This window comes from Ceratotherium simum, chromosome 6 (genome assembly GCF_057802395.1).
Source record: "Ceratotherium simum simum isolate JZ-2026a chromosome 6, ASM5780239v1, whole genome shotgun sequence".
NCBI classification, from domain to species: Eukaryota; Metazoa; Chordata; class Mammalia; order Perissodactyla; family Rhinocerotidae; genus Ceratotherium; species Ceratotherium simum.
Window position 1 is genome coordinate 28437996 of NC_141905.1, and position 18394 is coordinate 28456389.

Consider the following 18394-nt stretch of genomic DNA (forward strand, 5'->3'; position numbering starts at 1 on the left):
GGTCACAACCTTCATTAATTTCATAGAATCTTCTTTCCCACTAATTACACCCTGGTCTATTTTAATTCTAGAAGATTTTCAATGATCTTTGGTCAGAAGCATTAAAGTTCTGCCCTGTCTCTTCCTATCCTACTATAGCAAAAATGGTTTGCTTTCTCTTCTAAATATTTTGTATTTTCCCACCTCCAAACCCTTTCCCAAACCATTCCTCCTACCAGAATAGCCTTGCTGCTCTTCTCTGCTTATCCAAAATCCCATCTGTCAAGGACAAGTTCAGAACCTACACTTACCCACCAAAATGCCTCCCTTCTTTGGGGCTGCCATAGCACTCACTTGGTACCACACGCTTGGCACTCAAAAATGCCCTATATGGTTAGGTCTCTTTTTAACCATGTGTCTCTTCTCCTTCCAATTATATTATCAGCTCCTTGTGGGTGGAGACCATTTCCCTTAGATGTTTTTACTCCCCACATGTCTCTGTGGTTACTTGGTAGGTACTCAGTACCTGCATGTTGATTGACTGACTGCTTTCCTTTTATTTCTCAGTGATCTATTTAAACTCTATATCTATTAAAATTTTATACTTCTTACAGGAGCTTGTCCATTAGGGAGAGATTTCTTGGCTGTAGAGGCATCCCATGAACCAAGAGACCATTCACATTTGGCTGATGACCACTTGCTGCTTGACAGAGACTCATCTACATGTCAAAAGAAGATGTTACTCATTATTGGTTGGTGAAGATATCTGCTTGGTTTCCCAACTTTGCCAAAGGTTAATATTTTCCAATTAGGTCATTTATACATTTTTCTCCTATGCTTTAACTTTTGTAACATCTTGGTCAGTAGCCCAGCTAGGGCCCGAAGTCCACTGTCAAGATGACAGAGTCAGAGTCCTTTCCTTTCCATTTCTAAATGACAGCAAGTTGGGAAACCTGATCAAACCAGAAGAAAGCAATGAACAGCCACTCTCATAGGGGAGAGAGGACCTTTATTTTTATCATTATTATTTACATTACATTAGAAAAGAAAACACAAAATATGGAACAAAAAATAGAAAAAATAAGTGTAAACTCTAACATAATCTCTTTCACCATCACACAATCCTATGCTCTGCACAAACAAATCCTTTCTCCTTTACTAACCCCTGGAGCAGTCAGCTCTCAATGATAACCTAAATTCTGAAGATTGTTTACTAGAGGAGAAAATCTGATTTGTTCTAACATTAGCCTGATTTAATCTTACTTGGACTGACATCACCACCTTAGAATCCTGTTTATTTTCTCTCAGGTTATCAGTTCAGTGTCCTTTCTGGTCATCTCCTCCTCTGCCACAGCATGCATTTCCCTCCTACTTTCTCTCAAGAATGTTTGGATTAACACTTCTCCTTCCTTTGATTGTTAACCACCAGAACCATTTAAGTTAACTATTCAGGGCTTAGGCTACCTAAACCATAGTCAGACCAGTTCAACATGTAGAAGTATTTTATTACCACCAAAGGAACATCAGTTCACCTGGTTCATCCTCCATGTGATAAGGTATGGGCATTGTTGATTTTATTTTTAAATAAGCCTTTTGTAAATCCAGCTGCACAATATCTGGCTAGTATACCAACAAAGCAAATACTAGATCTGGTAGTAAAACCCAGGGTTGATGAACACAGCCCAAGGATTAGAATCCTTCTTCTCTTTCTTTTTCTCCTCCCAACCCCCACTTTTTTTGCCACATGTAACACTGGGAAACTATCATGTAGGAACTGGGACTACATAAATCATTACACAGGGATGAGACCAGGCTCATCAGCCTCCTGCAAGAAATGCCCATCTTAATGCTTGTCTACAAACTTAATTGAGACCATTTTTTCCTCTCTTTGGGTTGGGTTTACAGTTGGGTTATGAATACTAAACATCCAAAAGGCAAAAAAATCAACAGATTCAAATCAACCAGGTAGGCTGAGATAAGAGAAAAAATAAGGAAGGAGTGAAAAGGAGAAACTCAAAGGATAGAAATGTTAAGCCCATAAAAAATCTGAGATTGGTACCTCTTTCATTATATCCTTCATTCTTCCCAAAACAGACTTAGGTTGACCACACAGTTGATTCTAGTCTGCACATCTTTTTTTTTTTTTTTAAGGGGAAGACATTTATTTTTTATTTTATTTTATTTATTTACTTTTCCCCAAAGCCCAAGTAGATAGTTGTACGTCATAGCTGCACATCCTTCTAGTTGCTGTATGTGGGATGCGGCCTCAGCATGGCCGGAGAAGCAGTGCGTCGGTGCGCGCCCGGGATCCGAACCCAGGCCGCCAGTAGCGGAGCGCGCGCACTTAACCGCTAAGCCACGGGGCCGGCCCTAGTCTGCACATCTTATGGATGCCTTTTCAAAAGTGCTGACTGCGAATTACCTATCAACCTTAATTTGCTATTAATTTTTTAAACTGAAATTAAACTTATCAATGTAAAGAGTCACTGGATTATTGTGATAAACACATAACAGAAAAAAAATTGAGTCATAAATAATACAATTAAGGCAAATAACTCTGAGCAAACTTTCTGTGGCAAGAACAGTCCTAGGTTCTCCAGTACATTCCTCTGTGGGGCTTACCAGATTTGAAGTGATGGACAGCACCTTAGACTGTGGCACTCGAGGTAAGACCAAAGGCTGTGGTTCACTCAGCACACAGGGGCTTTCTGAAGCCGGTCTGGTGATTGCAACATTACTTTCATCATCTAAGCAAAGGAACAGAATCTATTATCCATGGATTTCTTCAGACCCACAGCAACGGTACTGTGAAAAAAAATATCCCCTGAGAATTCATAATCTCAAGCTAGGCTTCACTCATCTTTGCAGCCCAATTTCATACCACCTGCATAGTTCAAAAATCCCCTCAAACCAAGAATTAGTTTAAAGGGGTTTCCCAGGCTGACAATGCCTAGTCATACCTTGCAGCAGGAAAAGCAAAGACCTCAGAGCAAAGCTGTCCAAGAGAACACTTGGAGTTGATGGAAATGTTCTACATGTGCTGTCCAATATAATGGCCTCCAGCCACATGTGGCTATAGAGCACTTAAAATTTGGCTAGTGTGATTGAGGAACAGAATTTTGAATTTAATGTTAATTTTTTAAACTAAATAATTTTAATTAATTAAAGTTTAAATAGCCCCATGTGACTCGTAACTATTGGACAGCATGGCTCTAGGGGAACCTTCAGATCATTAATCCAGGCCTCAAAGAATTCCCACATATAAAGTTACGAGATTAAAATCCACGTAAAAATCATACAATCAACAAGGAAACAAGACACCTTAAGAAAGAGCAAGCAGAAACAACATAATTCTGCAAAGACTTCAGAAATTGGAATTATTAGGTGCAGAATGTAGAACAAATGAAGCAACTGAAAATATGAGTACAGACTAAGATGTAACAATGACAAAGCAGATTTGAAAAAGAACAAAACTACAAAAGAGAACTAAAATTACTAAAATTAAAAACTCAGCAGAGAGTTAATAGCAGATTAGAGCTTGCTGAAGATAGAATTAATTAGTGAACTAGAAGAAAAAGATCTGAAGAAGTTATCCTGAATTCAGTCCAGAGGAAAAGGAGATAGAAAATATGAACTGTACACTAAAAAGGGTGAATTATACTGTATGTAAATTATACCTTAATTTTTTAAATGGAGAAATAAAACCACAATGAAACACCCTTTTACATGTTGACAAAAAATTAAGAATTGATCTATAATAACTATTGAGATTGTGAGCATGGGAACTCGTGTACTGTTAGTAGGCATATATAACTGGTACAATCATTTTGGACAATTTGGCGTTATCTAGTAAAGTTGAAGATGCATATTCCCTATGACCCAGCACCCCACTCCCTGGAGGTATATACCCTGGAGGAACTCTTTGCACATGTATACCAGGAGAAGTGTTGCCTAGCATTAGTGTTGTTGATCATAATTGCAAAACACTGGATTTTGGCATTTCTTTTTTTTTTGAATATGTTTTATTTATTTATTTTTTTGGTGAGGAAGATTGTCCCAGAGCTAACATCTGTACCAGTCTTCTTCTATTTTGTATGTGGGACACCGCCACAGCATGGCTTGATGAGCAATGTGTAGGTCCGCTCCCAGGATCCGAACCTGCAAACCCCAGGCTGCTGAAGTGGAGCACACAAACTTAACCACTATGCCACTGGGCTGGCCCGGCATTTCTAAAATACTGGAATTTTAGCACTTTTCACCATCAATTATGGCTCCAAAACTGAACTCGATGAGGAATCATGTTTTTGAGTAAAACTAACATGAACTCTTGGTCTTCATTATTTCTAAATCATTTCCATCATCATCATTTGGTTTACTACTGTTGTTTCATTCTGAGAATGAATGAAATGTCCAGTGAAGCTCATTTCCCCATTAGCAAATTAGGGTTAAAAAAATAATAATTTAAAAATGAATAATAAATATTCTTCTTGACAAAATGTCCAGTGAAGCTCATTTCCCCATTAGCAAATTAGGGTTAAAAAAATAATAATTTAAAAATGAATAATAAATATTCTTCCATCATTTAGATTTTAAAACTGGCCTGATTAAAAGTTTAAATGATTGTAAAAATATCAAGTTATACAAATAAATGATTACATTTACTCAGAGTTTTACATATTTTTGGGTTACAGTTGACAAACCCTAAAATATCACAAGTTGTCACATGGTCCTGTCGTATATATGACCAGCACGCAGTTTGGCTTTTTTCCTCATGTAGGGGTAGGAAAAGGTGCTGTAGTAGGAGGGATAGGTTTGTACTAGCACCTGCAGGTTGGCTCTAACAACAAACAACTAGCCAACTGGTCGACACCAAAGCCACAATGTTAGAGTTCTCTTCCTATACTTCAAGGTGTTATTTAAAAAAACTAATGATCATAGTTAACCTTTATTGCATTCTTACATATTCCAGGAATTATTCAATGTACTTTCATGTAACTCATTTATTACTTAACTCTATGAGATAGATATTAGTATTATACTTGTTTTATAGATAAAGAAACTGAGGCAGAGTGAGGTTAAGCAACTTGCATAGGATATAAAGTTAGTGTCAGAGCCAGTAGTCAAACCCAGGTTGTCTAGTAACAAACTGTGCTTTTAACCATTATACTACATGGCTTCTCAAAGGGATAACATTTTAGAGCAGCGGTTGCCAAATATGACCCATTAGCTGTTTTTTTTTTTTTTATCTTATTTTGGCAAAACATAACATAAAATTTACCATTTTAAAGTGACAATTCAGTGGCATTAAGTACATGCATGACGTTGTGCAACGATCATCTCTATCCAGCTCCATAAATTTTTCATCACCCCAAAGGGAAACCTCATGTCCATTACGGCCACCTGTTTTTGTAAACAAAGTTGTAAGGGTAGTTTGTTTATTCTCATTGCTGTATAGTACTCCATTGTATGCATATATCACATTCTACTGTTAAGGGACATTTGGGTAGTTTCCAGTTTATGTTTTCCATAGTGCTGTTATGGACATTCTTATATATGTCTTTTGGTGACCATCCACTTATTTACTCATTGTTTATGGCTGCTTTCAAGGCAGAGTTGAGTACAGTAGTTGGAACAGAAACTGATGGCTGGCAAAGACTAAAATATTTACTACCTGGCTCTTTATACACAAAGTTTGCTGACTCTTATTTTAGGTTATTTCAATCAATCCACTAAACCAGTTGAAATCCTCCAGCTCCATTTCAAGATCAGTGTCCTTTTTTTTAGACTTTTAAGTCTCAAAATCACAATTATAATAAAATGAAATAACCTAAACTTATGGATGCACAGAAAAATAAATTAAAGGATATTAATTCACAGCCCAACATTGGTAAATTGCGAAAGGCGAAACGAAAGTTTTCTCTGATATCTCAGTGGTTGATACTGAAAACTGAAGGAGTTCCTTTATTTATTACCCGGGTTTATTACTATTGAAGCTTGGATGTGACTCTGAATTTTATCATTTGTCTTATATCTCCAAAAACTTAACATCACATAATATAAACCAGTTAGTTTTAAAAAGAGTGTTCATCCTATTCTCCAATACCAGCTTTGAAACTTAACATGCATACAACAGAGTGACTTAAAAAAAAAACCCACATAGACAGTATCAGTTGTGACAAACGTGGAGCAACTAGAACTCTCATACAATACTGGAGAGAGTGTAAATAGGTACAGCCACTTTGGAAAAATTTTTGGCAGTATCCACTGAAGTTGAAATAGCATATCCTATGACCCAGCAATGCCACTCTTTTGTTTCCAGTACATATGTTCACCAAAAGACATATACAAGAATGTTCTCAACAGCACTACATGCTGGCCAACATAAACTGGAAACTACCCATATATCCATCAACAGTAGAATATGATATATTCATACAATAGAATACTATTTAACAATGAAAACAAACTATTGTTACAAGCAAAACATTTGAATCTAACAAACATAATGTTGAGTTTAAAAAGACAGATGCAGGGAGAGTGACATCAGCAACATGGCGGAGTGAGCTGTTCCCTGTGTCTCTCCCTCTTCGAACTACAACTAAAAGGACATTCATTGATCAGCGGAGGATACCCACACAGCACACCAGGATGCCTGAGAGACCCGAGCAGCTGTATATCTGAAGATGGATGGACTACCTGCCCCCACCACCCTGAGGAGGTGGTGGAGATAGGTGAGCACCCTCTGGACCCCAGGCAGCCCAGCACACGTGTGCAACTACTTTCCTGGCTGGAGCGATCATAGCACCGCTGTGGCTCCAAGGTTGGGAGTATCCCTCAGTGCAACTGTGGAAACAGGTGACAGCAGCCCTGAGCCCCTCAAGTGATCACTTCCCCATCTAGTCGGGGAGCCCTCAGGGCCACACAGCCCACAGAGAGCGGCACAGGCTTGGACCCAGTGGGGAAGTCCCACCCACCAAGCACAAAGGCTGGTGCTACCTAGGAGCAGAGGGCAGCTGAGCTGCTGCTCAGGAAGCTCCCGGCTGCCGTGAACACCCATAGTACTGCTGTGGCCCCAAAGGGGAGAAGCGTGTCTCGGTGGGACTGTGAGAGTGGGCGGCAGCGGCCCTGAGCCCCCGTGTGATCACTCTTTCATCTAGTGGGAGAAACCACAACCTCACCGTGGTCCCAGGGAGTAGCTTTGGCTCAGTCCCAGAGGGGAGGACCTGCCCACCAAGCACAATGGCTGGTGCGACCTAGGGGCGGAGGGTGGCTGAGATCCCAGTCCAGGCAAATAAGCTCCCGGCTGCCGTGAGTACCCATATACCGCTGCAGCCCCGAAGGGGGAAGCGTGTCTTTGTGGGACCTGTGGGAGCTGGCGGCAGTAGCCCTGAGCCCCCGTGTGATCACTCTGTCATCTGGTGGGAGAATCCACAATCCCACCCAGTCCCAGGGAGTGGCTGGCTCAGTCCCAGAGGGGAGCTCCTACCCACCAAGCACAACGGCTGGTGCGACCTAGGAGCAGAGGGTGGCTGAGATCCTAGTCCGGGCAAACAAGCTCCCAGCTGCCGTGAACACCCATAGTACTGCTGTGGCCCCGAAGCAGGGAGCACAACCCTGGGTGGGAGCAGGTGGCAGTAGCCTGGAGCCCCCCGCGGGGCCACTTCGATCCCAAGGAGTGACCCAGGCTTGGAGAGGCACAGCTGACAGGGATTGTGGCAATGGGCTCAGATTACACAGCTCCTGCCCCCCCGCCAAGTGGCAGCAGGTGGAACCTGCGTCCAGAAACTATCACTATGCGCCAGCACAAATCCACTCCATCAAATGGTATAAAGAACTATATTAATACTCCAGACCAGAAGGAAAAAGACAAAACACCCAGAAATCAATCCTGGAGGCGTGGAAATCTACGATCTAAATGACAGAGAATTCAAGACAGCCATCATAAGAAAACTCAACGAGCTACAAGAGAATTTTGAAAGACAGTTCAATGAAATCAGGAAGCAAATTACTGAACAGAGGGAATTCTTCAGGAAAGAGATTGAAACTATAAAGAAAAACCAAACAGAATTGTTAGAGATGAAAAACACAATGGATGAGGTAAAGAAAAATCTGGAGTCCTTAAACAACAAGGCCAATAATATGAGGGTAGAATTAGCAATCTGGAGGATAGGAACACAGGAATGCTTCAGATGGAGGAGAGAGAACTTAGACTAAAAAGAAATGAAGAAATTCTCTGAGAAATATCTGACTCAATGAGGAAATGCAACATAAGAATTATAGGTATTCCAGAGGGAGAAGCAAGGGAAAAAGGAGCAGAGAGCTTGTTCAAAGAAATAATAACTGAGAACTTCCCAAACTTGGAGAAGGAGCTGGAATTACGTGTAAAAGAAGCCAACAGGACTCCTAATTACATCAGTGTAAAAAGATCTTCTCCAATGCATATATTAGTAAAGCTGGCAAAAGTCAATGATAAAGAAATAATATTAAGGCCAGCAAGGCAGAAGAGAATAACCTATAAAGGAAGCCCTATCAGTCTTTCAGTGGATTTTTCAGCAGAAACCTTAGGCTAGGAGAGTGTGGAATGATATATTCAAAATTTTGAAAGACAAAACTTTCAGCCAAGAATACTATATCCAGCGAAAATATCCTTCAGATATGATGGATAAATAAAAACTTTCCCAGATAAACAAAAGCTGAGGGAGTTCATTGCCATAAGACACCCCCTACAAGATTTGATCAAGAAAGCCCTCATACCTGAAAAAAAAAGGGTTTACAAAACCTTGAGCAAGCAGATAAATAGCCAGACAAAATCAGAAATTGCAACTCTATCAGAACAGATTAGCAAATACAATTATAACTCTAAAGATAAGGAAAAGAAAACATCAAAAATAAATATTATCACTACATCTTAAACACAAATTCACAACACATAACAGCATAAGTTGTGACAACAACATCTTAGAAGGGGAAGAGGAAAGAGATGAAACCTGCTTAGACTAAGGGAACAAGAGGCTATCAGGGAATGGACTATGTCATCTACGAGATCTTTTATACAAACTTCACAGTAAACACTAAACAAAAAATCAGAAGACTCAAATGATAAATAAAGAGAAAACTGTGAAAACCATCACAGAGAGCCACCAAACTGAATTAGCAGTCCAAAATACATGGGACGAGAAACAAGGGAAATACATAACAATTGAAAAACAAGAGATAAAATGGCAGCATTAAGCCCTAATATATCAGTAATCACTCTAAATGTAAACGGATTGAATTCCCCAATCAAAAGACAGAGTGGCTGGATGGATTAAAAAACAAGACCCAACAATTTGCTGCCTCCAGGAAACACATCTCAGCTCTAAAGACAAATACAGGCTCAGAGTGAAGGGATGGAAGACGATACTTCAAGCTAATGGCAAACAAAAGAAAGCAGGGGTTGCCATACTTATATCAGACAAAGTAGACTTCAAGATAAAAAAGGTAATGAGAGACAAAGAGGGGCAATATATAAGGATAAAAGGGACACTCCACCAAGAAGACATAACACTTATATGCACCCGACACAGGAGCACCAAAGTACATAAAGAAACTATTAACAAACCTAAAAGGAGATATCAACAACAACATAATAATAGTAGGGGACCTTAACACCCCACTTATATCAATGGATAGATCATCCAGACAGAAAGTCAATAAGGAAATAGTGGACTTAAATGTAAAACCAGACCAGATGGACTTAATAGATATATATAGAGAACTCCATCCAAAAAGAACAGATTACACATTCTTCTCAAGCGCCCATGGAACATTCTCAAGGATAGACCATATGTTGGGAAACAAGGCAAATCTCTATAAATTTAAGAAGATTGAAATCATAACAAGCATCTTTTCTGACCATAATGCTATGAAACTGGAAATCAACCCCCCCCAAAAAATGGGAAAGTGACAAAGATGTGGAGACTAAACAACATGCTACTGAACTACCAATGGATAATTGAAGAAATTAAATGAGAAATCAAAGAATATCTGGCAACAAATGAAAATGAAAATACACCATACTAACTCATACAGGATGCAGCAAAAGCGGTCCTGAGAGGGAAACTCATAGCAATACAGGCCCACCTTAACAAACAAGAAAAATCCCAAATAAGCAATCTTTTTTTTTTTAAATTTTATTTATTTATTTTTCCCCCAAAGCCCCAGTAGATAGTTGTATGTCATAGCTGCACATCCTTCTCGTTGCTGTATGTGGGACGCAGCCTCAGCATGGCCGGAGAAGCGGTGAAGCGGTGCGTCGGTGCGCGCCTGGGATCCGAACCCGGGCCGCCAGTAGCAGAGTGCGCGCACTTAACCGCTAAGCCACGGGGCCGGCCCCCCAAATAAGCAATCTTAAACTACACCTAACAGAATTAGAGAAAGAAAAATAAAGCCCAAAGTCAGCGGAAGGAGGGAAATAATAAAAATCAGAGCAGAAATAAATCGAAACCAAAAAAAAAACAGTAGAAAGGATCAATGAAACAAAAATCTAATTCTTTGAGAAGATAAACAAAATTGACAAAGCTTTAGCCAGACTCACCAAGAAAAAAAGAGAGAAGGCTCAAATAAATAGAATTAGAAATGAAAGAGGAGAAGTGACAATGGATACCACAGAAATAAAAGGATTATAAGAGAATACCATGAAAAACTATATGCCAACCAATTGGACAATCTAGAAGAAATGGATAAATTCTTAGACTCATATCATCTCCCAAAACTGAATTAAGAAGAAATAGAGAACCTGAATAGACCAATCACAAGTAAAGAGATTGAAACAGTAATCAAAAACCTCCCAAATAATAAAAGTCCAGGACCAGATGGCTTCTCTGGAGAATTTTACTGAACATTCAAAGAAGATTTAATACCTATCATTCTCAAACTATTCCAAAAAATAGAGGAAGATGGAATACTTCCTAACACATTCTGTGAGGCCAACATCATCACCCTGATACCAAAGCCAGACAAGGATAATACAAAGAGGGAAAATTATAGGCAAATATTGCTGATGAACATAGATGCAAAAATCCTCAACAAAATATTGGCAAACCAAATACAGCAATACATTAAAAAGATCATACACCATGATCAAGTGGGATTTATACCAGGGACACTGGGATGGTTCAACATCTGCAAATCAATCAATGTGATACACCACATTAACAAAATGAGGAATAAAAACCACATGATCATCTCAATAGATGCAGAAAAAGCATCTGACAAGATCCAACATCCATTTATGATAAAAACTCTAAACAAAATGGGTATAGAAGGGATGAACCTCAACATGATAAAGGCCATATATGACAAACCCACAGCAAACATCATACTCAATGGGGAAAAACTGAAAGCCATCCCTCTGAGAACAGGAACAAGACAATGGTGCCCACTCTCGCCACTGTTATTCAACATAGTGCTGGAAGTTCTTGCCAGAGTAATTAGGCAAGAAAAAGGAATAAAAGGCATCCAAATAGGCAATGAAGAAGTGACACTCTCGCTGTTTGCAGACAACATGATTTTATATATAGAAAACCCTAAAGAATCCATCAGAAAACTATTAGAAATAATCAACAACTACAGCAAAGTTGCAGGGTACAAAATCAACTTACAGAAATCAGTTGCATTTCTATACTCTAACAATGAACTATCAGAAAGAGAACTCAAGAATACAATCCTATTTATAATTGCAACAAAAAGAATAAAATATCTAGGAATAAATTTAACCAAGGAGGTGAAAGACCTATACAATGAAAAGTATAAGACATTATTGAAAGAAATCGATGATGACATAAAGAAATGGTAAGATATCCCATGCACATGGATTGGAAGAATAAACATAGTTAAAATGTTCATACTACCTAAAGCAATCTACAGATTCAATGCAATCCCAAGCAGAATCCCAATGACTTTCTTCACAGAAATAGAACAAGAATCCTAAAATTCATATGGGGCAACAAAAGACCCCAAATAGCTAAAGCAATCCTGAGAAAAAAGAACAAAGCTGGAGGCATCGCAATCCCTGACTTCAAAACATACTACAAAGTGATAGTAATCAAAACAGCATGGTACTGGTGCAAAAAGAGACACACAGATCAATGGAACAGAATTGAAACCCCAGAAATAAAACCTCACATCTGTGGGCAGCTAATCTTCGACAAAGGAGCCAAGAACATACAATGGAGAAAGGAAAGTCTCTTCAATAAATGGTGCTGGGAAAACTGGACAGCCAGTTGCAAAAGAATGAAAGTAGACCATTTTCTTTTGTCATACACAAAAGTTAACTCAAAATGGATCAAAGACCTGAAGGTGAGACCTGAAACTATAAAACTCCTGGAAGAAAATGTAGGCAGTACACTACGCGTCATTGGTCATAAAGGGATCTTCTCAAATTCCATGTCTACTCGGACAAGGGAAACAAAAGAAAAAATAAACAAGTGGGACTTCATCAGACTAAAGAGCTTCTACAAGGCAAACGAAACCAGGATCAAAATGAAAAGACAACCCACCAGCTGGAAGAAAATATTTGCAAACCATATATCTGACAAGGGGTTAATCTCCATAATATATAAAGAACTCACACATCTGAACAACAAAAAAACAAATAACCTGATCAAAAAATGGACAGAGGATATGAACAGACATTTTTCCAAGGAAGATATACAGATGGCCAATAGGCATATGAAAAGATGTTCACTAATCATCAGGGAAATGCAAATCAAAACTACACTAAGATATCACCTCACACCCGTGAGAATAGCTATAATCACCAAGACAAAAAATAATAAATGTTGGAGAGGATGTGGAGAAAACGGAACCCTCATTCACTGCTGGTGGGAATGCAAACTGGTGCAGCCTCTATGGAAAACAGTATGGAGATTCCTTAAAAAATTAAAAATAGAAATACCTTATGATCCAGCTATCCCACTTCTGGGTATTTATCCAAAGAACTTGAAATCAACAATCCAAAGAGGCTTATGCACCCCTATGTTCACTGCAGCATTATTCACTATAGCCAAGAAGTGGAAGCAACCCAAGTGCCCATCAACAGATGACTGGATAAAGAAGATGTGGTATATATATACACAATGGACTACTACTCAGCCATAAAAAAAGACAAAATCGTCGCATTTGCAACAACATGGATGGACCTGGAGGGTATCATGTTAAGTGAAATAAGCCAGACAGAGAAAGACAAACACTGTCTGATGTCTCTCATATGTGTAATATAAACTAACACACAGACAGTTTGGTGGTTACCAGGGGGAAGGGAGTTGGGGGGTGGGCACAAGGGGCACATTTATATGGTGACTGACAAATAATAATGTACAACTGGAATCTCACAATGTTATAAACTATTATAACATCAATAAAAAAATAAAAATAAAAATAAAAATAAAAAAAAGACAGATGCAGAAGGGCAAATACACTCCTCCCTGGTATCCTTGGGGGATTGGTTCCAGGACTCCTGCAGATACCAAAATCCATGGATGTTCAAGTCCCTTATATAAAATGGTGTAGCATTTGCATATAACCTATGCATATCTTCCCATATACTTTAAATCATCTCTAGATTACTTATAATACCTAATACAATGTAAATGCTATGTAAATAATTGTTATACTGTATTGTTTAGCGAATAATGACAAGAAAAAAAAGTCTGTACATGTTCACTACAGACGCAACCATCATAGGCCTTTGGAACCACTGTTGGGTGAATCTGTGGCTGTGGAACTTGCAGATACGGAGGGCCGACTGTGCTGTATGAATCCATTCTTATAAAGTTTTAAAACAAGCAAAATTAATCTGTGGTGGTATAAGTTAGGATAGGGTTACTCTTAGGGAGGCAGGAGTTTAGTAACTGGGAGAAAGCATGAGAGGGGCTTCTGAAGTGTTACTAATGTTCTGTTCTTGATCTGGTCATACACGTGGATTCAGTTTTAAAAATTTATGAAGCTTACTTGATATAAACTTATTTTGTGATTTTCTATATAGATATACTTTAATAAAAAGTTTAAAAAATGTATTTGCTGGACTTCTGTTTCCAGCCAAGATGGAATAACAGGGACTGGCTTTACCTTCCTGCTTAAAACAACCAATAAATCCACAGAACAATGGCTTTTAAGACACTGGACATCAGTAATGAAAGATAGTGCACCATGAGATGGTAAACAAAGAGGCTAGCCCTATAACTGCCTTAAAAGAGTTCCCAAGACATGACACAAAGAAGGAGAACAGAGGCAGAACCTGGTGGACTCTGATTTGAGAGTTCAGAGAGACCAAGATAGCTAGAGTTCATAGGACAGAGTACCAGAGAGTAGAAAGATGCACAGAAAGAGAACCCAGGATATTTGCAGAGGGTGAGTGTCCCTTGAGTACTCAAAAGAGTACTGATCAGTGCATGTGTGAGAAAAAATGACCTGAGGCTAGGAAAGAGAACCAACTGAAAGAATTAGAGGGAACAGTGCCTGCTGCTCACACGAGACCAGGAATAGTGCCTGCTCCCACCAGCCATACTAGAAAAACTCATAATTCATGGGGCACTGGGCAGAGTACTCAGGAAGATCTTGCCTCAGTAGCTGGGGAATAATTAGCTCTAGACTGAGCATTGCTCCAGGCCTGTCTAACAAACCATAAAAACAAGACTAGAAAGGATTAAACTTTTTCCAAGTAACTTAACTGCATCCCAGAAAAAGACCAAGAAGATATATACAAATAAAAGAAAATTCAACTCCCAATAAGATAAAATTGAGAATGCCTGGCTCCCAAAGATTACCAGACAGTAAAACACAACTCATAATGAGGAGAGTATCAATCATTGAAACTGACTCAGAATTCACAGATGTCTGAGTTATTCCACATTTTCAAAAAATTAGACAAATGGAAAATATAAAAGTCACCCTATTCATACTTCATAGAAAACAACAATGTCTGAGTAGAATAATACACTGGATGAGCTTAACAGTAGATTCAACATTGCAGAAGAAAAGATTAATGAACTTGAAGCCACAACAGTAGAAACTATCCAAAATGAAATACACAAAGAAAAAAATTCCCCTCCCCCCCAAATTAAAGCATCAGTTATCTGAGGGATCAGTGATCAAAAGGACTAATATATGAGTAATTGGAGTCCTGAGGGATGGTGGGGGACAGTAAAAAATATCTGAAGCAATAATGGCTGAAAACTTTCCAAACAATGAAAACAATAAACCCACAGATCCAAGAAGCTCAACAAACGCAAGCAAAAGTAACTTAAAGAAAATTACATCAAGGCACATCATAATCAAATTGCTCAAAACCAGTGATAAAGAGAAAATCTTAAAAGCAGCCAGAGGAAAAAAAAGATATGTACCACAGGAACAAGAAAAGGATGACATCAGATTTCTTGTTAGAAACAACTCAAGTAAGGACAGTGGACAACATCTTTAAAGTTGAGAGATAAACTGTTGACCTAAAATTCCATACCCTGCAAAATTATCTTGCAAAAATGAAAGCAAAATAAAGAAATTTTCATATTTACAAAAGAAAGAATTCATCACCACAGACCCACATACAAGAAATGTTAGAGGACATCCTTCAGGTTGGGAGAATTAAAAAAAATGGGGCCAACCCAGTGGCACAAGCAGTTAAGTGTGTGCGCTCCGCTGCGGCAGCCCGGGGCTCGCAGGTTCAGATCCCGGGTGTGCACCGATGCACTGCTTCTCAAGCCATGCTGTGCCGGCGTCCCATATAAAGAAGAAGAAGATGGGCATGGATGTTAGCTCAGGGCCAATCTTCCTCAGCAAAAAAAAAAAAAAAAAAAAAAGGATTGGCATCAGATGTTAGCTCAGGGCTGATCTCCCTAACAAACAAAAAAAAATGTTTTTAATGAGATAAAATTCATGTAGCATAAAATTCACCATTTTAAAAAATTTTTACAGTATACAATTAAGTAGTTTTTAGTTTATTCACAATGTTGTACAACCACCACCACTATCTAATTTCAGAAAATTTCCCTCCAAAAAGAAACCCTGTACCTCCCAATTCCTCTCTTCCTCCATCCCCTGGCAACCACTAAACTACTTTCTAAGGATCTGCCTGTTCTGGACATTTCATCTGAATGGAATAATACAATCATACAATATATAGCCCTTAGTGTCTGGCTTATTTCACTTTGCTTAATATTTTCAAAGTTCATCAATGTTGTAACATGAATCATTACTTAATTCCTTTATATGGATGAAGAATATTCCTTTGCATGGTGTATTAGTTACTCAGGCCATCATAACAAAATACGATAGACTGGATGGCTTAAACAACAGATATTTATTTTCTCACAGTTCTGGAGGCTAGAAGTCCAAGATCAAGATGCTGTCAGGGTTGGTTTGTGGTGAGACCTCTCTTCCTGCCTTGTAGGCAGTTGCTTTTTCACTGTGTCCTTGCATGACCTCTTCTCTGTGCATGCACAGAAAGAGAGAACTCTGATGTCTCTTCCTCTTCTTATAAGGATACCAACCCTACAAGATTAGCTCTCCACCCTATGACCTCATTTGACCTTAATTACCTCCCTAAAGGCCCTATCTCCAAACACAGTCATTTTGGGAGTCAGGGCTTCAATATATGAATTTTGAGGGGGACACAATTCGGTCCATAACGCGTGGATATACTAAATTTTGTTTATCCATTCATCAGTTGATGAACATTTAGGTTGGTTCCACTTTTTGACTATTATGAATAATGCTGCTATGAACATTATGCACAGGCTTTTGTGTAAATATATGTTTTCAGTTCTCTTGGTTATATACCTTTGAGTGGAATTTAATTTTATGTTTAAGGAACTGCCAAACTGTTTCCACAGTGGCTGTACCACTTTACATTCTCACCAGCAATGTACGAGGGTTCCAGATATTATGCCACTGGTGTCGATTGTGCTGGGTCCACAAAATGCCCACAGCGGGGGCGCTCCCCAGCTCAGGACCCCGCGCCTCCAGGGAGGGTGCGTACCTGTGAGCTGCTCCCGGCGGCCGTGAAGCTGGCGGCTTGTGAAGGCGGCGTTTTTCCTCTCCGGAAGGGAGTCTCTGCCTCTTCTACCCCAGTTAGGATTGTCCGTTGTTGCAGGAGTTCCTCTTATCCAGTTTTCAGTTCTGTCTCAGGGGTAATTTTTCCACGAGTAGTTGTAAATTGGCTGTGTCCACGGGAGGAGGTGAGTTCAGAGTCTGCCTATGCCGCCATCTTGACTCCGCCTCCAGGGTCTTTACTGTACGAGGGTTCCAATTTCTCCACATCCTTACCAACATTTGTTATTGTCCTTTTTTTTTTTTAAATATAGACCCATCCTAGTGGGTATGAAGTGGTATCTCATTGTGGTTTTGGTTTTTCTTTGCATTTCCCTAATGAATAACGATGTTGAATATCTTTCATGCGCTTATTGGCCATTTGTATATTTTCTTTGGAGAAATGTCTGTTCAAGTTGTTTGCCCATTTTTTAATTGGGTTGTTTGTCCTTTTGTTGTTGAGTGTAATTCTTTATATATTGTAGATACTTGAGTCTTATCAGGTATATGATTTGCACATATTTTCTCCCATTCTGTAGGTTATCTTTTTACTTTCTTGATAACGTCCTTTGATACACAAAGTTTTTTATTTTGATGAAGTCCAATTTATCTACTTTTTCTTTTGTTGTTTGTGGTCTTGATGTCATATCTAAGAATCTACTGCCAATCCAAGCTCGTGAAGCTTTACTCCTATGTCTTCTTCTAAGAGTTTTATAGTTTTAGCTCTGAAACGTGTCTTTGATCCACTTTGAGTTGATATTTTGTAAATGGTGTGAAGTAAGAGTCCAACTTCATTCTCTTCCATGTGGCTATCCAGTTGTTCCAGGACCATTTGTTGAAGTGACTATTCTTCCCTCATTGAATGGTCTTGGTACCCTAGTTGAAAATCAATTGGCCATAGATGTGTGGGTTTATTTCTGGACTTTTGATTCTACTCCATTGATCTATATGTCTGTCCTTATGCCAGTACCACACTGTTTTGATTACTGTAGCTCTGCAATAAATTTTTTTTTTTTGAGGGATATTGGCCCTGCACTAACATCTGTTGCCAATCTTCCTCTTTTTCTTTTTTCTCCCCAAAGCCACAGTACATAGTTTTATATCATAGTTGTAGAGTTGTAGCTCTTCTATGTGGGACGCCGCCTCAGCATGGCTTGATGAGTGGTGAGTAGGTCCGCGCCCTGGATCCGAACCAGCAAACCCTGGGCCGCCAAAGCTGAAGGCTCGAACTTAACCACTACACCACAGGGCTGGCCCCTGTATTAAGTTTTAAAATCAGGAAGAGTGAATCCTCCAACTTTGTTCTTTTTCAATATTGTTTTAGATATTCAGGGTACCTTGCATTTCCATA

At 39.1% G+C, this 18394-nt stretch overlaps 1 protein-coding gene across 4 annotated transcripts in view; it reads right to left on the reverse strand.

Moving 5' to 3' along the window:
* FAM149B1 (family with sequence similarity 149 member B1) overlaps positions 1 to 18394 on the reverse strand; it is a 79469-nt gene that overhangs the window by 12159 nt on the left and 48916 nt on the right. For all 4 annotated transcript variants that reach the window (XM_004426983.3, XM_014784872.2, XM_087432037.1 and 1 more), the window contains 2 exons: positions 2602 to 2726; positions 592 to 698 (listed from right to left, as the gene is read on the reverse strand). In XM_004426983.3, coding sequence (XP_004427040.1) covers positions 592 to 698; positions 2602 to 2726 — 232 coding nt within the window. The remainder of the gene's footprint in view (positions 1 to 591; positions 699 to 2601; positions 2727 to 18394) is intronic.